Source organism: Phyllobates terribilis, unplaced genomic scaffold, assembly GCF_046119375.1.
Source record: "Phyllobates terribilis strain yellow unplaced genomic scaffold, ASM4611937v1 Scaffold_1__5_contigs__length_1240528914, whole genome shotgun sequence".
Taxonomy (NCBI): Eukaryota; Metazoa; Chordata; class Amphibia; order Anura; family Dendrobatidae; genus Phyllobates; species Phyllobates terribilis.
The window spans coordinates 828,347,880-828,364,999 of record NW_027362761.1 but is presented as its reverse complement, the minus strand read 5'-3'; the positions used below and the strand labels follow the sequence as shown (position 1 = coordinate 828,364,999).

Genomic DNA, 17,120 nt, shown 5'->3' with positions numbered 1-17,120 from the left:
CATTAGACATAAATAGGTTGATGACTGAACAGGTAAACATAGGATCCTCTTGTGAACATTTGTTCTTCCGTACACATTTTTGTTCATATTGGCCATTACAGTTGTGTATACTGGTCATACATTCGAACCTTTCTGGAACATTTACAGAACTTTTTTTCAGGGCCTCGTTCCTGGACTACCATCTAAAAGAGATAAAGTTTGAACATTGTCCAATTGGCTAAAACAATAAGATACAAAGATAAGAATAATTTATCAGGACTGAGTAAAGAGACTATAACTCAGATGATGAAAAGAAGCTCATTGTAGAAAATGTTCTATCCCATATGCCAAGATCTGGTTGAGGCAGGACCCAACAGCTGAGGGAAGCTTACAAGGACCCCTTTAATACATTGTGATCCAGTCTTTTAAGAGCTTTTGACAATCAGATGACACTTGGTGGAGAGTTTTCCATTAAGTTTTCCAACTAAGATAAAAGGACATGTAATACAGATTGGATGTACACAATAAAGGGGTTGTACAGGACTGTGATACTAAGGACCTTTGCTTAAGATCGGTGGGGGACCGACTCCTGACACTAGTTACATAGTTACATAGTTTATAAGGCCGAAAAAAGACAAGCGTCCATCCAGTTCAGCCTATTTCTTGTGCACTGCAGCTATTCCGCAGCGTTGATCCAGGGGAAGGCAACAAAAAACCATGCGGTATAGGCCAATTTACATCATTGAGGAAAAATTCACTTCCCGACACCAATCTGGCAGTCAGATTAAATCCCTGGATTAATTAACTAAGCATAAAATGTAATTTTATTGTTCTCAAGAAAGGCGTCCAGGCCTCTCTTGAACTCATTAAGTGGATATGTAAAAAGTTTACATATCCAGAAAAGAACTCGATAAACTGTTTAGTGGCCATTGATGAGTACTGTAGCTCAACTCCTATTGAAGTAAATAGAGGCTGAGCTGCAGTACCTGAAAAAGGCTACCACACAGTGCTGTGGTGTACATTCGTCACTGACGGTGTTGAGAACAGCTGATCTATTGGAGTGTTGCGTGTCGGGTCATCACTGATCTGGTTTTCATTATCAATTCTAAGGTTATGTCATCAACATCACAGTGCTGGACTGCCTCTTTAATATTTTCAAAGAGATCAGGCCTTCTTATAAATGGCAGGTGGGCAAGCTAATCGAAAGAATTCATGTCATCAATTAAACAATTTTTAGCTACCGTAAATGAATACTAAGGATTTATGTCTTCTTTCTTATCTTAAAAAGTTGTGTTATATTTTTATCAGGATTGGAAGAGGAGCAGGAACCAGGTAGCCAATGCTTCTGAAAGTTTGTTGCAACTACCAAACCAACCTTTTTATTGTTTTCTACTAATTTCTGGATGAAATAAGCAGTTTTATAATTAAAGAGTAACTGTCGTTTTAATTTTTATTTCATAAATTAATAGTACACGTGAAATTAATAAACGTTGTAATATATCTTATCAGAGAGATCTGCTTCTTTTTCTGCGAAAATTGATCAGTCATTTTTAGTGTTGAGCGAGCACTAAAATGCTCGGGTGCTCGAAGCTCGGGCCGAGCTCACTGTGATACTCGGGTGCTCGACCCGAGCAACGAGCCCAATGTTAGTCTATGGGAGACCCGAACATTTTTGCGGCGGCTCCCCCGGCAGTCTGTAGACAGCCTAAAAAGTGCCCAAAACGATAGTGACAGTGCTCAAATGACATGGGGACAGCATGGGGATCGCCCCTGGAAGCATTTCTGACCCCCAGGTCACTGCTGTCAACAATGTGGTCAGAGGTATTAAGCCACTTTTGCAGGCTCACAATAAAACGTTCAAAAACGAAAGTGAAAGTGCTTTCCTGTGAAATATGTTAACCCCTTAATGACCATGGGTCTTTCTGTTTTTGTGTTTTCCTTTTTTGCTCCCCTTCTTCCCAGAGCCAGAACTTTTTTAATTTTCGTTCAATATGGCCATGTGAGGGCTTATTTTTTGCGGGACGAGTTGTACTTTTAAACACCATCACTGGTTTTACCATATCGTGTGCTGGAAAATGGGAAAAAAATTCCAAGTGCAGTGAAACTGCAAAAAAAATGCAATTCCACAGTTGTTTTTTGGGTCCTTTTTTTACCACGTTCACAGATTGCTAAAACTGACCTGCCATCATTATTTTCCAGGTCGTTACGAGTTCATAGACACCAAACATGTATAGGTTCTTTTTTATTTAAGTGGTGAAAAAAAAATCCAAAGCTTGCTAAAAAAACAAAAAAAAATGACGCCATTTTCCGAGACCCTTAGCTTCTCCATTTTTCGGGATCTGGGGCCAGGTGAGGGCTTATTTTTTGCGTGCCGGGCTGACGTTTTTATTGATACCATTTTGGGGTAGATCCGATATTTTGATCGCCCGTTATTGCATTTTATTGCAAAGTTGTAGCGACCAAAAAAACTTAATTCTGGCGTTTAAAATTTTTTTCTCGTTACGCCGTTTACTGATTGTATTAATTCTTCTTTTATATTGATAGATCGGGCGATTCTGAACGCGGCGATACCAAATATGTGTATGTGTTTTTTTTTTATATATATATATTTTATTTTGAATGGGGCGAAAGGGGGGTGACTTAAACTTTTATATATTTTTTATTTTTTTTATTTTTTTAAAAACTTTTTTTTACACTTTCTGCTTGCTTCTATAGTCTCCAGAGGAGACTAGAAGCAGCAGTTATCTGATTGCTTCTACTGCATACAAGCGATGAGCAGATCACTTGTATGCAGGAGAAATGTTCACTTGCTATGAGCGCTGACCACTAGGTGGCGCTCATAGCAATTGAGACATGACAACCACAGGCGTCTGCTGCAGACCCTGAGTTGTCATGCCCACCCATTGGTGGCCCGCGATCACATGACGGGGTCACTGATGGGCGGGGCTTAGGACTCCCGGAAGCTCGAGTTAAATGCCACTGTCAGAGATTTAACATGTTAACAGCCGCGGGTGGATTGCGATTCCAATAATCAGCTGACATGTGCTCGCTTCAGTGCGGGCTCACCGCCGGAGCCCCCGCTGAACCGGCCTTCCTGACCTGGTGCGTACTATTACTGACCAGGTCAGAAAGGGGTTAAAGAACATCCTTTCCAGGGTAAAGACTTGTGTATAAGGTAAAATAAATAACCAAAAACAAAAATACTCCTCCACACCTTGGGCTATGTTCAAAAGTAGCATTTTTTATGCGTTTTTGCACGTTTGTATTGCTTTCAACCGTGACAAATGCATTCACCGGGAAATGTCATTTTAACATTTTACAACCTTATCTGGCCATGTGCTGTGTGACACATGCATACAGTGCTAAAAAGACATGGGAACAGCATGGGGAAGACCCCTGGAAGCATCTCTGACACCCAGGTCACTGCCTAAAAGTGTGCCCATCAGAAGTGATCCTTGCCGCATCAGAAGATGCAGACTTGCAACTATCCCCATGCAAGTCCTTGTCCCAGGGCAGTGTTCAATTGTACCTCCCCCATAACTTGCAATACAAGCGCAAGTATGCAGCCTGCCACCCACCCACCCCCCAGGCTGCAATACCATACTGCTAGCTTGCTTGCACTTGAAATTGGGCCTTTTAGGCATGTGGAGGTGGAATCTGGCCACCATGTCATAGCTGCGTCGGTAGCCTGGTATTCATACTCAGTCCCAAGCCGCCCGGCGGCCGGGTGTCCACGCTTGGTCCCCAGCCGCCAGGGGGCGGCCGGGTGTCCATACTCAGTCCCCAGCCGCCCCGCGGCCGGGTGCCCACACACAGTCCCCAGCCGCGTAGGGGTGGCCGGGTGTCCATAAACGGTCCCCAGCCGCCTCTATTTGTCCCGGTGCGCCTTATACACAAGCGCGCATACCAAAACATTACCTGTGCCCTCCCCAGTGCATTTAGTGGGAAGGACAGCCTAACCACAAACACGTGGACAAGTGAATGTGGCCAGGAATGGTCCATCTCACTGACGCCTTCACACTGGGTTAATATTGTGGAAGCCGGGACACAGTTGGACACAGGGATGCAACACGTCCTCCAGACATAGAGGATTGCGGGTCCTGGGTCAATCAGGCTTCAACACAAAGTTCAGAAGGTAGACAGCAGCAGTGGTCGGCCTCCTACACAACGAGTAAATTATTCATGATCATGAGGCCATCCACCTCCTTAGCTTTCTGTTCCTTGGAATGCAAGCGCATGTATGTAGTAGCAGCTAGGCCTGAGGTGGTCAGCGTTTTGGCGCATATTCTACCTCCTTCGAGAATTGCTGGATGTTTTCCTGCTACTATCCCAGTTCTATGACTCCCGTTAAAACAAAGCTTCAGGTGATGAATGATGGATGAGGTGGTGGCAAAGGAGAAAGAGCAGGAGGAACAAGGACCATTCACATCAATATCAGGCCAGCCAACCACACATGTCTTGTAGGATATGTTTCCGTACCAAAAGGAGCGGTTCAGCTACACAGTTATAAGGCATACAGTGAATGCAATGCCTACTAAAAATTTCGAGGCACTCCAATGCCCCTTGGAAGTGACATGGAGGTCAGAGGGCCTTAACTAAACCGTTTTTTCCATTTATAGCAACTGGGTCTCTTGTACACTGTTGGCCTAAGCAGGGAATGGAAGGCTTTCCAAAAATTATTAGGCACTGCAATGCCCCTTGAAACAGACGTGGATTACAGCATATTAAAAACCTTCTACCCATTATTGGGGAGTGGGTCTCCCTTAGTGTTCGCCTATGCATTGAAAAGCAAAAGCTGACAAAAATTAGGTGGAAATGCAATGCCCGTTGCAAGAGTCGTGGAGGTTAGAGGTAATTAAAAATAACATGTCAATGCCCCTTGGAAGAGCTGTGGAGTTCAGAGTGGTTTAACAAGATGGTTTTAATGCCCCTTAGAAGAGACGTGGAGTTCAGAGTGGTTTAACAAGACAGTTTTAATGCCCCTTGGAAGAGATGTGGAGGTCACAGTAGCTTAACAAGATGGTTTTAATGCCCCTTGGAAGAGACGTGGAGTTCAGAGTGGTTTAACAAGACAGTTTTAATGCCCCTCGGAAGAGTGGTGGAGGTTACAGTGGAATAAAAAGACAATATCAATGCCCCGTGGAAGAGACGTGGAGGTCACAGTAGCTTAACAAGACCATTTTAATGCCCCTTGGAAGAGTGGTGGAGGTCGCAGTGGAATAAAAAGACAATATCAATGCCCCTTGGAAGAGTGGTGGAGGTTACAGTAGAATAAAAAGACAATATCAACGCCCTGTGGAAGAGACGTGGAGGTCACAGTAGCTTAACAAGACGCTTTTAATGCCCCTTGGAAGAGTGGTGGAGGTCGCAGTGGAATAAAAAGACAATATTAACGACCCTTGGAAGAGACGTGGAGGTCACAGTAGCTTAACAAGACGATTTTGATGCCCCTTACAAGAGCCATGCAGTACAGCATATTAAAAACATTATTCCCATTATTGGAGAGTGGGTCTCCCATAGTCTTTGCCTATGCCTTCCAAGCAAAAGCTGCCAAAAATTAGGAAGGGGGAACTTGCAATGTCCCTTACAAGAGCCATGCTGTACAGCATATTAAAAACATTATTCCCATTATTGGGGAGTGGGTCTCCCATAGTCTTTGCCTTCCAAGCAAAAGCTGCCAAAAATTAGGACAGAGGAACTTGCAATGCTGGCAACATGGACCACGGTCACCCTGGTGGTATAGTGGTCGTGGAGGCTGAGGATAAGGAGAAGAGCAAAAAACAGCCGAAATGAGGAAGCGTATACCCATGTGTGGGTGTGAAGCGATGCATGGGAATACACCTCCCGAAATAACACAGTGGATTTGACTTTATGTTACTCTGCTGTCATTTGGTGGTGATGAGAAGTCTGGCCCAATCCAGCCCTTGTTCATTTTGATAAGGGTCAGCTTGTCAGCATTGTCAGTTGACAGGCGAGTGCGCTTATCAGTTATAATTCCCCCAGCGGCACTAAAAACACGCTCCGATAACACGCTAGCGGCAGGGCTGGCCAGGACCTCCAAGGCATACAGAGTGAGTTCATTCCAAGTGTCCAGCTTGGATACCCAATAATTAAAAGGCACAGAGGAATCACGGAGGACGCTGGTACTCCCTCACCATCTTTTGTAACTTTCCACTCCTTGTGAGAGTACCCTGCGCCTCAGGGCCTGTAAGCTGGGCAGGTCTCAGAAAACTGTCCTAGAACATTGACAGTGTTCCCCTGCCTCTGCTGGATTGGAGTTGCGTCTCTCTCGCCTGTATGCCTTAGTTGGGCAGCGAACTGTGACCTCTGCCGCTACCGTGTTCAGATGGGAATTTTTTTAATAGTTCTGCAGCAAGGGCCTTCTGGTACTGCCCCATTTTTGTAGACCTCTCCAACTCAGGAATAAGAGAGTGAAAGTTCTCCTTGTAGAGGGGGTCTAAAAGTGTCATCAACCAGTAATGACTGTCACCCAACATTTTGACAATGCGAGGGTCACGGTTAAGGCAGCGTAACATAAAGTCAGCCATGGGTGCCAGACTGGTAACGGGCAAGACTTCCGTGTCCTCACCAAGATGACGACTGATAGTGTTGAGCGATCACTAAAATGCTCGGGTGCTCGAAGCTCGGGCCGAGCTTACCGTGATACTCGGGTGCTCGACCTGAGCAACGAGCCCAATGTTAGTCTATGAGAGACCCGAGCATTTTTGCGGCAGCACCCCCGGCAGTCTGTAGAAAGCCTAAAAAGTGCCCAAAACGATAGTGACAGTGCTCAAAAGACATGGGGGCAGCATGGGGATCGCCCCTGGAAGCATTTCTGACCCCCAGGTCACTGCTGTCAACAACGTGGTCAGAGGTATTAAGCCACTTTTGCGGGCTCACAATAAAACGTTCAAAAACGAAACTGAAACGGTTTTCCTGTGAAATATGTTAAGGAATTTCCTTTCCAGGGTAAAAACTTGTGTATAAGGTAAAATAAATAACCAAAAACAAAAATACTCCTCCACACCTTGGGCTATGTTCACAAGTAGCATTTTTCATGCGTTTTTGCACTTTTGTATTCCTTTCAACCATGACAAATGCGTTCACCGGGAAATGTCATTTTAACATTTTACAACCTTATCTGGCCATGTGCTGTGTGACACATGCATACAGTGCTGAAAAGACAAGGGATCAGCATGGAGAAGACCCCTGGAAGCATCTCTGACCCCCAGGTCACTGTCTAAAAGTGTGCCCATCAGAAGTGATCCTTGCCGCATCAGAAGATGCAGACTTGCAACTATCCCTGTGCAAGTCCTTGTCCCAGGGCAGTGTTCAATTGTACCTCCCCCATTCCTTGCAATGCAAGCGAAAATATGCAGCCAACCACCCACCCACCCGCAGGCTGCAATACCATACTGCTAGCTTTCACTTGAAATGGGGCCTTTTAGTTTGGAGGAGGCCGAAGCTGGCCACTACCTCATGGCCGCTTCGGCAGCGAGGTATCCATACTCTGTCCCCAGCTGCCCGGCGGCCGGGTGTCCACGCTCGGTCCCCAGCCGCCAGGTGGCGGCCAGGTGTCCATACTCAGTCCCCAGCCGCCCTGATTTCTCTTGTCACCTTCCCCCACACTTTTCTTAGCCTGACCTGCTTTAGGGCAGCATTGGATGAGCCCACCAGAGAACCAGACTCCTCCGGTGGGCCCTGGCTTCTCCATCAGGGGAGTTGAGAGTGCCTAGCTGAGGAGCATGATGATGATGATAGAAGTTAGCATCTGCTTTGTTTTCTTTGAATGCAAGCGCATGTATGTAGTAGCGGCTAGGCCTGAGGTGGTCCGCGTTTTGGCGCATATCCTACCTCCTCCGAGGCTTGCTGGATGTTTTCCTGCTACTATCCCAGTTCTATGACTCCCACTAAAACAAAGCTTCAGGTGATAAATGATGGATGAGGTGGTGGCAAAGGAGAAAGAGCAGGAGGAACAGGGACCATTCACATCAATATCAGGCCAGTCAACCAGATATGTCTTGTAGGATATGTTTCTGTAACAAAAGGAGCGGTTCGGCAACACAGTTATAGGGCATACAGTGAGTGCAATGCCTACCAAAAATTTCGAGCCACTCCAATGCCCCTTGGAAATGACATGGAGGTCAGAGGGCGTTAACTAAACCTTTTTTTCGATTTATAGCAACTGGGTCTCCCGTGCACTGTTGGCCTAAGCAGTGAATGGAAGGCTTTCCAAAAATTATGAGGAACTGCAATGCCCCTTACAAGAGCCATGTGTGGCACCCCAGGGGTCTGGTCACCACAGTAATAGAGATATTACGTCGGAGAGCAAGTGGGAGGTTTCCTGGTCAGGATCCCTTAAACATGCAACATCCTCCTGCCCCAGTCCAGGGAGGGGAGAATTCTGTCCTTATAAACTGGATCTGGGGCGGGGTTGAGTGAGTCAGAGAACAGTCAGAGTCAGAGTGAGAGCAATGGAAGTAACAGCAAGGAGCTCTGTAGGAGCTAGGAGCTAAAGACCAGGGGCTGGAAGCTGAGCAGAGCTCGCCCTGGCAGAAGACAATAGGAACCGGACACAGGAGTCCGAAGCTGTGAGGACTTATATATCCAGCAGCAGGAACCAGCCGGCAGGGGATTTCAGGTCCTCTGGCCATAGAAGCCCGGAGGCTCAGTCACAAGCAAGTGACCTGCACCGCCATCGTGGAGCGGAGGCTAACAGAAGGCCCCAAGTCACCAGCCATACGGGTGAGCACTACACGGTACACTCAGGGACGTGGGCTACTTCTACCCGCTTACAGCAAGGTAGCCAGGAAGAGTGCAGACAGACGGGGAGGCCTACAACTCTACCTGGCCAGGGGAACTCCTGCTTGCTCACAGACTGACCAGGCCTCTTATGCTAGCCAGTACTCCCGGGAGGGTCTACCTTATAATCATCAGTAAAGACCCTGAACTGCACTGCAAAGACTCTGAGTCGTTCCTGCTGCGCTCGTGCACCATCACCCCCATCATCCACACTCACTGCCTTGAGGCTATACTCCTCCCGAGGGGAGTTATCCCATTCTATGCTGCGCACACAACACCAGCCTCAGCGGTCTGCCTCGCAGCGGTGGTACTCCCTGACCGCAATCCACGGGTGGCGCCGTCGGACAATTAACCTCAAAACCTAAGAAAGACTGCCACTGGTTTGACCAGCCTGAGCCACGGGACCGGATCACCGCCACGGAGACTACAGACCCCAGAGACCCGGCACCGGGTATCCCACACACGTGTACAAACGGCCCAGGGGGCGCGTCACATGCAGTACAGCATATTACAAACATAAGTCCCATTATTGGGGAGTGGGTGTCCCATAGTATTTGCTTATGCCTTGCAAGCAAAAGCTGCCAAAAATTAGGACGGAGCAACTTGCAATGCCCCTTACAAGAGCCATGCAGTACAGCATATTACAAACATAAGTCCCATTATTGGGGAGTGGGTCTCCCATAGTATTTGCTTATGCTTTCCCAGCAAAAGCTGCCAAAAATTAGGACGGAGCAACTTGCAATGCCCCTTACAAGAGCCATGCAGTACAGCATATTACAAACATAAGTCCCATTATTGGGGAGTGGGTCTCCCATAGTATTTGCTTATGCCTTGCAAGCAAAAGCTGCCAAAAATTAGGACGGAGAAACTTGCAATGCCCCTTACAAGAGCCATGCAGTACAGCATATTACAAACATAAGTCCCATTATTGGGGAGTGGGTCTCCCATAGTATTTGCTTATGCCTTGCAAGCAAAAGCTGCCAAAAATTAGGACGGAGCAACTTGCAATGCCCCTTACAAGAGCCATGCAGTACAGCATATTACAAACATAAGTCCCCTTATTGGGGAGTGGGTCTCCCATAGTATTAGCTTATGCTTTCCCAGCAAAAGCTGCCAAAAATTAGGACAGAGCAACTTGCAATGCCCCTTACAAGAGCCATGCAGTACAGCATATTACGAACATAAGTCCCATTATTGGGGAGTGGGTGTCCCATGGTATTTGCTTATGCTTTCCCAGCAAAAGCTGCCAAAAATTAGGACGGAGCAACTTGCAATGCCCCTTACAAGAGCCATGCAGTACAGCATATTACAAACATAAGTCCCATTATTGGGGAGTGGGTCTCCCATAGTATTTGCTTATGCTTTCCCAGCAAAAGCTGCCAAAAATTAGGACGGAGCAACTTGCAATGCCCCTTACAAGAGCCATGCAGTACAGCATATTACAAACATAAGTCCCATTATTGGGGAGTGGGTGTCCCATGGTATTTGCTTATGCTTTCCCAGCAAAAGCTGCCAAAAATTAGGACGGAGGAACTTGCAATTAGTTCTCAATACTGGTGTTGTTCTGTGCTTCCCTAGTAATTCGGTCAAGAAGTGGGAGCGAGAAGATGTGGCTGTTGGTTGTGGCACATTTTCACCTTGGCCACGGCCCCGTCCTCTGCACGAACCATCACCAGAACGTCCACTTCCACGTCTCTTGCCACGCGCCTTGCCCATTGTAAATGAAGTAAACTAGCTTACACTTGCACTATCAATGGAAAAAGGGTAATAAAGAGTAGATTAGAACCGTGGAAGAGGAAAACCACAGTTATTGTTTACTGGGGTATACCACACTTTTTTAAATAGAGATATTTGCAGCTGAACAGTGAGCGACACACTCAAACTGCTTTTTTTTTAGATACCAAAGGCCCAAAACTGGATAGTACAGCGATTTGACCCGTGGAACTGCGAAACCACACTGGGATGTCGGGCCTACACAAGACTATTTTCAACAGATATATTTTTGTGTCACAACAGTCGGGAGACACTACTGTTTTTCTTTACGGAAAAAAACACCAAAACCTGAATAATAGAGATTTTTTACCGTGGAACAGCAAAAGCACACTTCTGTCTCTTTGGCCTACACCAGACTATTTTCATCAGATATATATTTGTGTCTGAAAAATCACGGAGACACTATTATTATTTTTTATACAGCAAAAAATGCCAAAAACAGGATAATAGAGATGTTTTACCATGGAACATCAAAACCACAGTAATAATTTACTGGTGTATAGCAGGCTTTTTAAAATATATATATATTTGCGGCTGAACAGTGAGCGACACACTGAAACTGTTTTTTTTAGATACAAATGGCCCATAGAACTGCAAAACCACACTTCTATTTCTCTGGCCTACACCGGACTATTTTCAACAGATATATTTGTGTCTGAAAAATCAGAGGCACACTTTTTTTTTTTGGGGGGGGGGCACCAAAAGGTTAATAAGATGGGTATTTGTACATTGTGAAGGAGGAAAAAAAAAAAGAGGATTTAGATAAGAAAAAAGGATTTTTCCTGGCCCCCGGGACCTGGAGCTAAGTCCAGCAATTTCAGCAACAGGAGCAGCACACAGGACTGTAATGCAGCGTTTGCTGGTATAACCACTGCGTCTCCTATACAGCCTGCCTGCCTGCCTACCTGATATACCTGGGATGGATATTAGTCCTGAGAAGGACTGTTTGTTTGATCTGGCAGCCTTTACAGACCCTACACTAACTATTTTGCAGGATATATCTCTCCCTAAATCAGCAGCGCTGTCCCTACACTGTCTGATCCGGAGCGACTGTGTCCAAGATGGCGGCGCCCGGTTTTAAATACTCGATGTGACGCTGTGCGGCCAGCCAATCACTGTAATGCCCACAAACAACATGGCTGCGGCATTACAGTGACTGGCTGGCAATCCCTGCATGTTCATTGGCTCTGTAAAGAGCGCCAAACATGCAGGGCGGAGACCCGAGCTCCCGCCCGAGTAACCCGGAAATGCTCGGTGCTCGCCGAACATCCATAGTAGCGTGATGCTCGGGCGAGTACCGAGCAGTGTCGAGCATGTTCGCTCAACACTAGTCATTATCAAAATTCTCAATTCTCGGGGAAAGTCTGTATTCAGTGAAGACAGACTTTCCCATTACTGAGATAGGAGATGGCAGTTTAACTGTTATTGTTAACAGCTAAGGTCTGAACCCTTGGTCAAAGTTATCTGAGCACACAAATCTCCAAGGGTGCCCAAACTTTTGCATCGGCCCATTTTACTTTTTGTAATTTTTAAGATGAATATATATATATATATATATATATTTTTTTGCCTACCTAAAATTGAAATTTGTCATCTTTAACTTTAGGCCTTTTAGAGATCATTTCATCTTCCACTTGCTTAACTGTTGACAATAACAGCAATTTTGGCCAGAGGTGCCCAAACTTTTATATCCACTGTATAGACGGCTCAGGAAGGTTGATCCTGCTGACAAATTCCCTTTAAATTGTGCACTACTGTTGAGGAACTATTAATATGGTTTAAAACAAAAACATAAGACACTTACATTACAGATTCTGCTTTGGTTTCCCATTTTTTGGTCCCCCTACAGCATCAGGAAGAGCAGGGGGTGCACAACACAGAACCAAAGTGGACTGGATAAGATACATATGTAATTCTCCCTTCTCTTTCATTGTTCTAACAGTTAGGATCGGATGAAGTAGGAATTATTAGTGTCATTTATTAATAAATTAGAGGCAGTGATATAGTAAACTTGTGATTTTGGTAGTTAAAATCAATACTTTATGTTATTTTTTATTGTTTGTTGAGCTAACAGGGTAGTCGGATACCTGTAAAACAACAGGGAATTTTTGACATAATGCATCACACATGGTGCTTGTACTAAAACAGCGTGGTACAAGAAGTCGTACATGCTTCCGGCCAAAGGTCAGGTAAATAGGTGTCTCACGTATCCCTAGAGTCTCAGCTCTGTACATTTCAGCAAGTGGGTTTATAAAGTCACGATGTCAATGGGGTAAAAATAACCCGTCGGAACAGTAGCACATTAACCTCGAACATCTCAGGAATGACTACTGACCAAAGTATGTATGGAGAAACTGCAAAATACCAGAACATTTAGCATAGATGTGTCTACTCGCTTTGAAGTGTGTTTATAGGTTCTACAACCATATAGTAGAAGTGCTATTTTTACATTTGCTTTTTCATAAAACTTCATAGAGTTTTATAAATATATAATATTGCCTCATTGTGAAAGAGATTTAGATGATGAAACATTGATTTTTTTAGTCCTTTGATGCCAGAGACTCTTGTATCAATAGTGTTTAATAAAAATCTGCTTGTCACGTGGAGCCTATGTGCTTGTAGCTACGTGTAGCCACCTCTTTTCTATACATTTCTAAGCCAAAGTCAACATGTCTTTGACGCTGAAACAGCAGAATGAGTGTTCTATTTAAAGAGATGAGTCCCACTTATTTATAGTCCATTCCCATGGGATGCTCCGCTGGGACACCTCCTCCAACCAGTGTTAAACAATTTTTAGGACATGAGACTGCGTGTGAATTTGCCACCTATGTGCTATATCACTGCTTTTCTAAAGCACGAGATTGAGTTGTGATATTTGGTTACGTCTTGGTTTTTGTTACAGTTACTATGTTAGTATTTTGAACCCATAATAAAGAAGGTGTCAGCAGACGGTATATAAATAGAGATAAGCGGATCAGACAAAATTAGAATTTTCCTGTTGGGGCATATTTTCCCAGGAAATTCAATTCACAGAGAAGTTATTCTCCGCAAATGTAATGTCCTTTATTATTCTCTGGGGTCTCTCTTGACCCTAGAACATAGTAAATATATTATGTAAAAAGTATAAAAAAATACTCACCACTCACCTCTCTGGCCCTTCCTCTTCTCATCGTTGGCCACCCAGTCCTCAGTGTGCACCATGACCCTGGCCTAATCAAACTCAGAAGCCCCTTCCCAGCATGGGAGGCCCAGGTAATTCTACGTGAGCTCTGGCAATCAAAAGATGTGATGAGGACTGTGCGGGTGATGGTGAGGAGCAGAGGGGCCAGGAAAGTGGGCCTAGAGGTGAGCGGTAAGGTAAGCAAATTTTTTTCCATTTTGGTGAATGCGGATTTTTGTAAAATTTGAGTGGAATTCCGTTCAAATTACTTCCTGATCTGTTTATATAAACTCTTAAGCCAAGACATAGCACATACTCAATAACACAGGGCAAAGGTACCATTAGAAATAGACTTGGTGATGGCATATTCTACATCTTTGCATTTTTTCTCATTTCAAAATTGTCTTTTATTTAATTTTGTGTTTTCACCCCATATTATATCATAATATATACAGAAGTTTTAATACATCATTAGTGTTGAGCGAGTATGTTCTGTTCTGAGTACGCTCGGGCCGAGCTCCGAGTATTTACAGCTGCTCGGTGATATGTTTGAATCGCTCCTGTGTGCATGATTTGCAACTGTTTGACAGCTTTATTACATGTGAGGAATGTGTAAGAAATAGACATTCCTCACATGTAATAAAGCTGTCAAACAGTTGCAAATCATGCACACGGGAGCGATTCAACCATATCACCGAGCAGCTGTAAATACTCGGAGCTCGCCCGAGCATACTCGGCGAAAGGGTTAATAGAACATACTCGCTCAACACTATACATCATCTATTAAAATGGTAAAATTGTTCATTGTCACCCTTAAGCTCCAATTCATCATTTATAGCAGAAAACGGGTATAAAACACTTTCAAAAGTCACAATTTTTTAGTGTAATAATTTTGCGACACTTGGTCTTTGCACCCTAGTGTCAGGCAGCTCTGCCAAAATGGAGGAGCTGGGGTAGAACAGGGAGTGGCTATGCCCGCCCGGCAAATTCATCAATAGTTCTGACGTTTCTTACTCCAGAAATGTCACTCCAGTCTCTGACTCAAGTAACATTTCTGGTGAGATGCACGGAGGTGCACACCACTGATAAAATGCGCCGAATTCATGAATTCAGCCCATCTTATTCCTGCATGCCCCTCATTAAAATTGGTGCAAGAAATTCCTATCTTAGTCTTCCCCTTAATTCCCTTGGAGGGAATGAAAACAAGTCGTTATACTTGGGTTAAAAGAATTTGAATATTGTGATAATTTAACCTAGTCATTATAGATGCCACCTAAGATCTGATGCCCCCTGGACTCCAAAACATTAGCATTTTACTAAAAATTGCAAACTCTGGGCAATGCCACTATATGATACTACTATTAATTTTTTATTACATCTGTTTTTATTATGAGAACTTTTTCAAAAGAATTCTTGGAAAAAAGATCAAAATAGATCCCTTTATAATGGGTGGTTAATGAGGCTAATATGAACTGAGACCCTATTATAAGAATTGTTGTTGGTACACAGGGATCTACAGAGAGTACGTGAACACAATTTGTCAAGCAAGGAGCGGGTAATTGGGCCATTGACTATACTGTGAACCTAGACTAAAAGATAAGTAGTCCTATGTAGTTATGCTATTTTTGCTGACTTTGTTTATCATTTATATGTTTTACAGACTTTTCTGGCCTTGATGATTTGGACAGTGTCTATAGCAGTGTTGAAAGAGAAGTGAACGAGACACTGCGACGCCGTAGGCACACAACAGACAATGACTACAATATTGAAGTGCTGCTTGGAGTGGATGACTCTGTAGTCAGGTTCCACGGTAAAGAACATGTACAGAACTACCTCCTAACGCTCATGAACATTGTGAGTATCAAGTTCTTCTCATCAGTTGAAGTTGAAATCCAACCAAACACAGACAGACAATAGGTGCTACAGAACTGGTCAGACTAGCAGTTCAGGATCTGTCTTTTAACACACAAAATTAATATTTGTGTTAGTGGTAGGGTTCGTGCAACACGACTGTAAAAATTGGGCGAGTGCTACCGGTCATTTTGACAGATAACACTCGCTACCATGTTATTCATTGAGGCCGTGCACATGTCCAATTTTTTCCATGGACCAAGTGGTTCCAGGAAAAAAATCACAACATGCACAATTTGTCTCAGATAATTGGAACACAGTTGGCCATTTAAGTCTATGGGTCCATGGGAAAAATCGGACCACACAACAATGACATTCTCAGATTTTAAGCTGATTTTCACAGACAGACTGAAAGGAGAAGGTGGTGAAACTTTTTTTGTTTTATTCTCCACATCCGAGAAAATCGTATCACACTCTGATCATAGCCTAATTGGACCTATTTTCTCGGATTAGAGAAAAACGGTCATGTGACCCTTGCCTAATTGGAATTTGCCATAGTAATCCCTAATTTTTCTACATACTTTTTTACCTACAGTACCTGTCACCAGGTAAAAACTTTGAAAATCAAGTCATATTTAAACAATGATTAAAGGCCATGTAGACATTTGAATAGTTCACCCTCAATTAGTGCAGTGCCGGCTTCCCACCACTGCTGCGGCATGTTTGTTTTGGCTGCATTGGTGATGTCATAACCGCAGAGTGCAGCACCGCTGCAGCCAATTACTGAGCTTGGTCGCTCATGCCGTCAACAACAACAGAGCGCTACACTCAGTGACTTACTGCAGTGGTGATGCACGCTGTAGTTGTGAAGTCATCAATGAAGCCAAAACACCTGCGGGAAGCCGGCGCCGCATCGAAGGAGGGTGAATACTATTTGTTTGTTTTTTTACTACGATCCAATTGCTTGATGTCCACTCTTCTAACAGTGGAAAATCCCTTTAATGTTCTCCTTTATATTTTTGGTTTGCTATAATTTAGAATTAGTTGAATCGCAATATGTCTCACAAGCCGTATCTTTATCTGTCATACAAAAGGAAGTGCTTTATCTGTATATTTGTTCACATTTTTAGATATTCACTATCTGTCTGCTATTTTAAAATGATTTAAAGTAATTCACTCAAATATTTATCTATGTACCAAATAAATGGAAGCAAATATTATTACTGGGAAGTAATAAATAGTCCTGCGAAGAGGCATGCGGCAATTGTGGCTAGACTTGAAGTGAACTTATACACCATGTGAATGATTAAGTGGCTGAAAAGTTTGATATTAATCTGAAATATTTTGTGTGAAACGCACACTTACAAAAGAAAAGATAATATCTATAGTATAGTACATGCTTGATGTCAAACTTTCACTCCAAACTAATGTTTTGCACCGCTTAAGGTTATCTGGTGAAGAAAACCACTTTCAAATAACCTACTAAGCCAATGTGAACGATTAGAGAAGATTCCGGCATTTTTTACCCTGAGCATAGGACATCTACAAAGAGTAT

The 17,120-nt window shown here is 43.9% G+C and overlaps 1 protein-coding gene across 3 annotated transcripts in view; it reads left to right on the top strand.

The window, feature by feature from the left end:
* ADAMTS3 (ADAM metallopeptidase with thrombospondin type 1 motif 3) overlaps positions 1-17,120 on the top strand; it is a 293,692-nt gene that overhangs the window by 196,296 nt on the left and 80,276 nt on the right. For all 3 annotated transcript variants that reach the window (XM_073637902.1, XM_073637907.1, XM_073637898.1), the window contains exon 5: positions 15,375-15,568. In XM_073637902.1, coding sequence (XP_073494003.1) covers positions 15,375-15,568 — 194 coding nt within the window. The remainder of the gene's footprint in view (positions 1-15,374; positions 15,569-17,120) is intronic.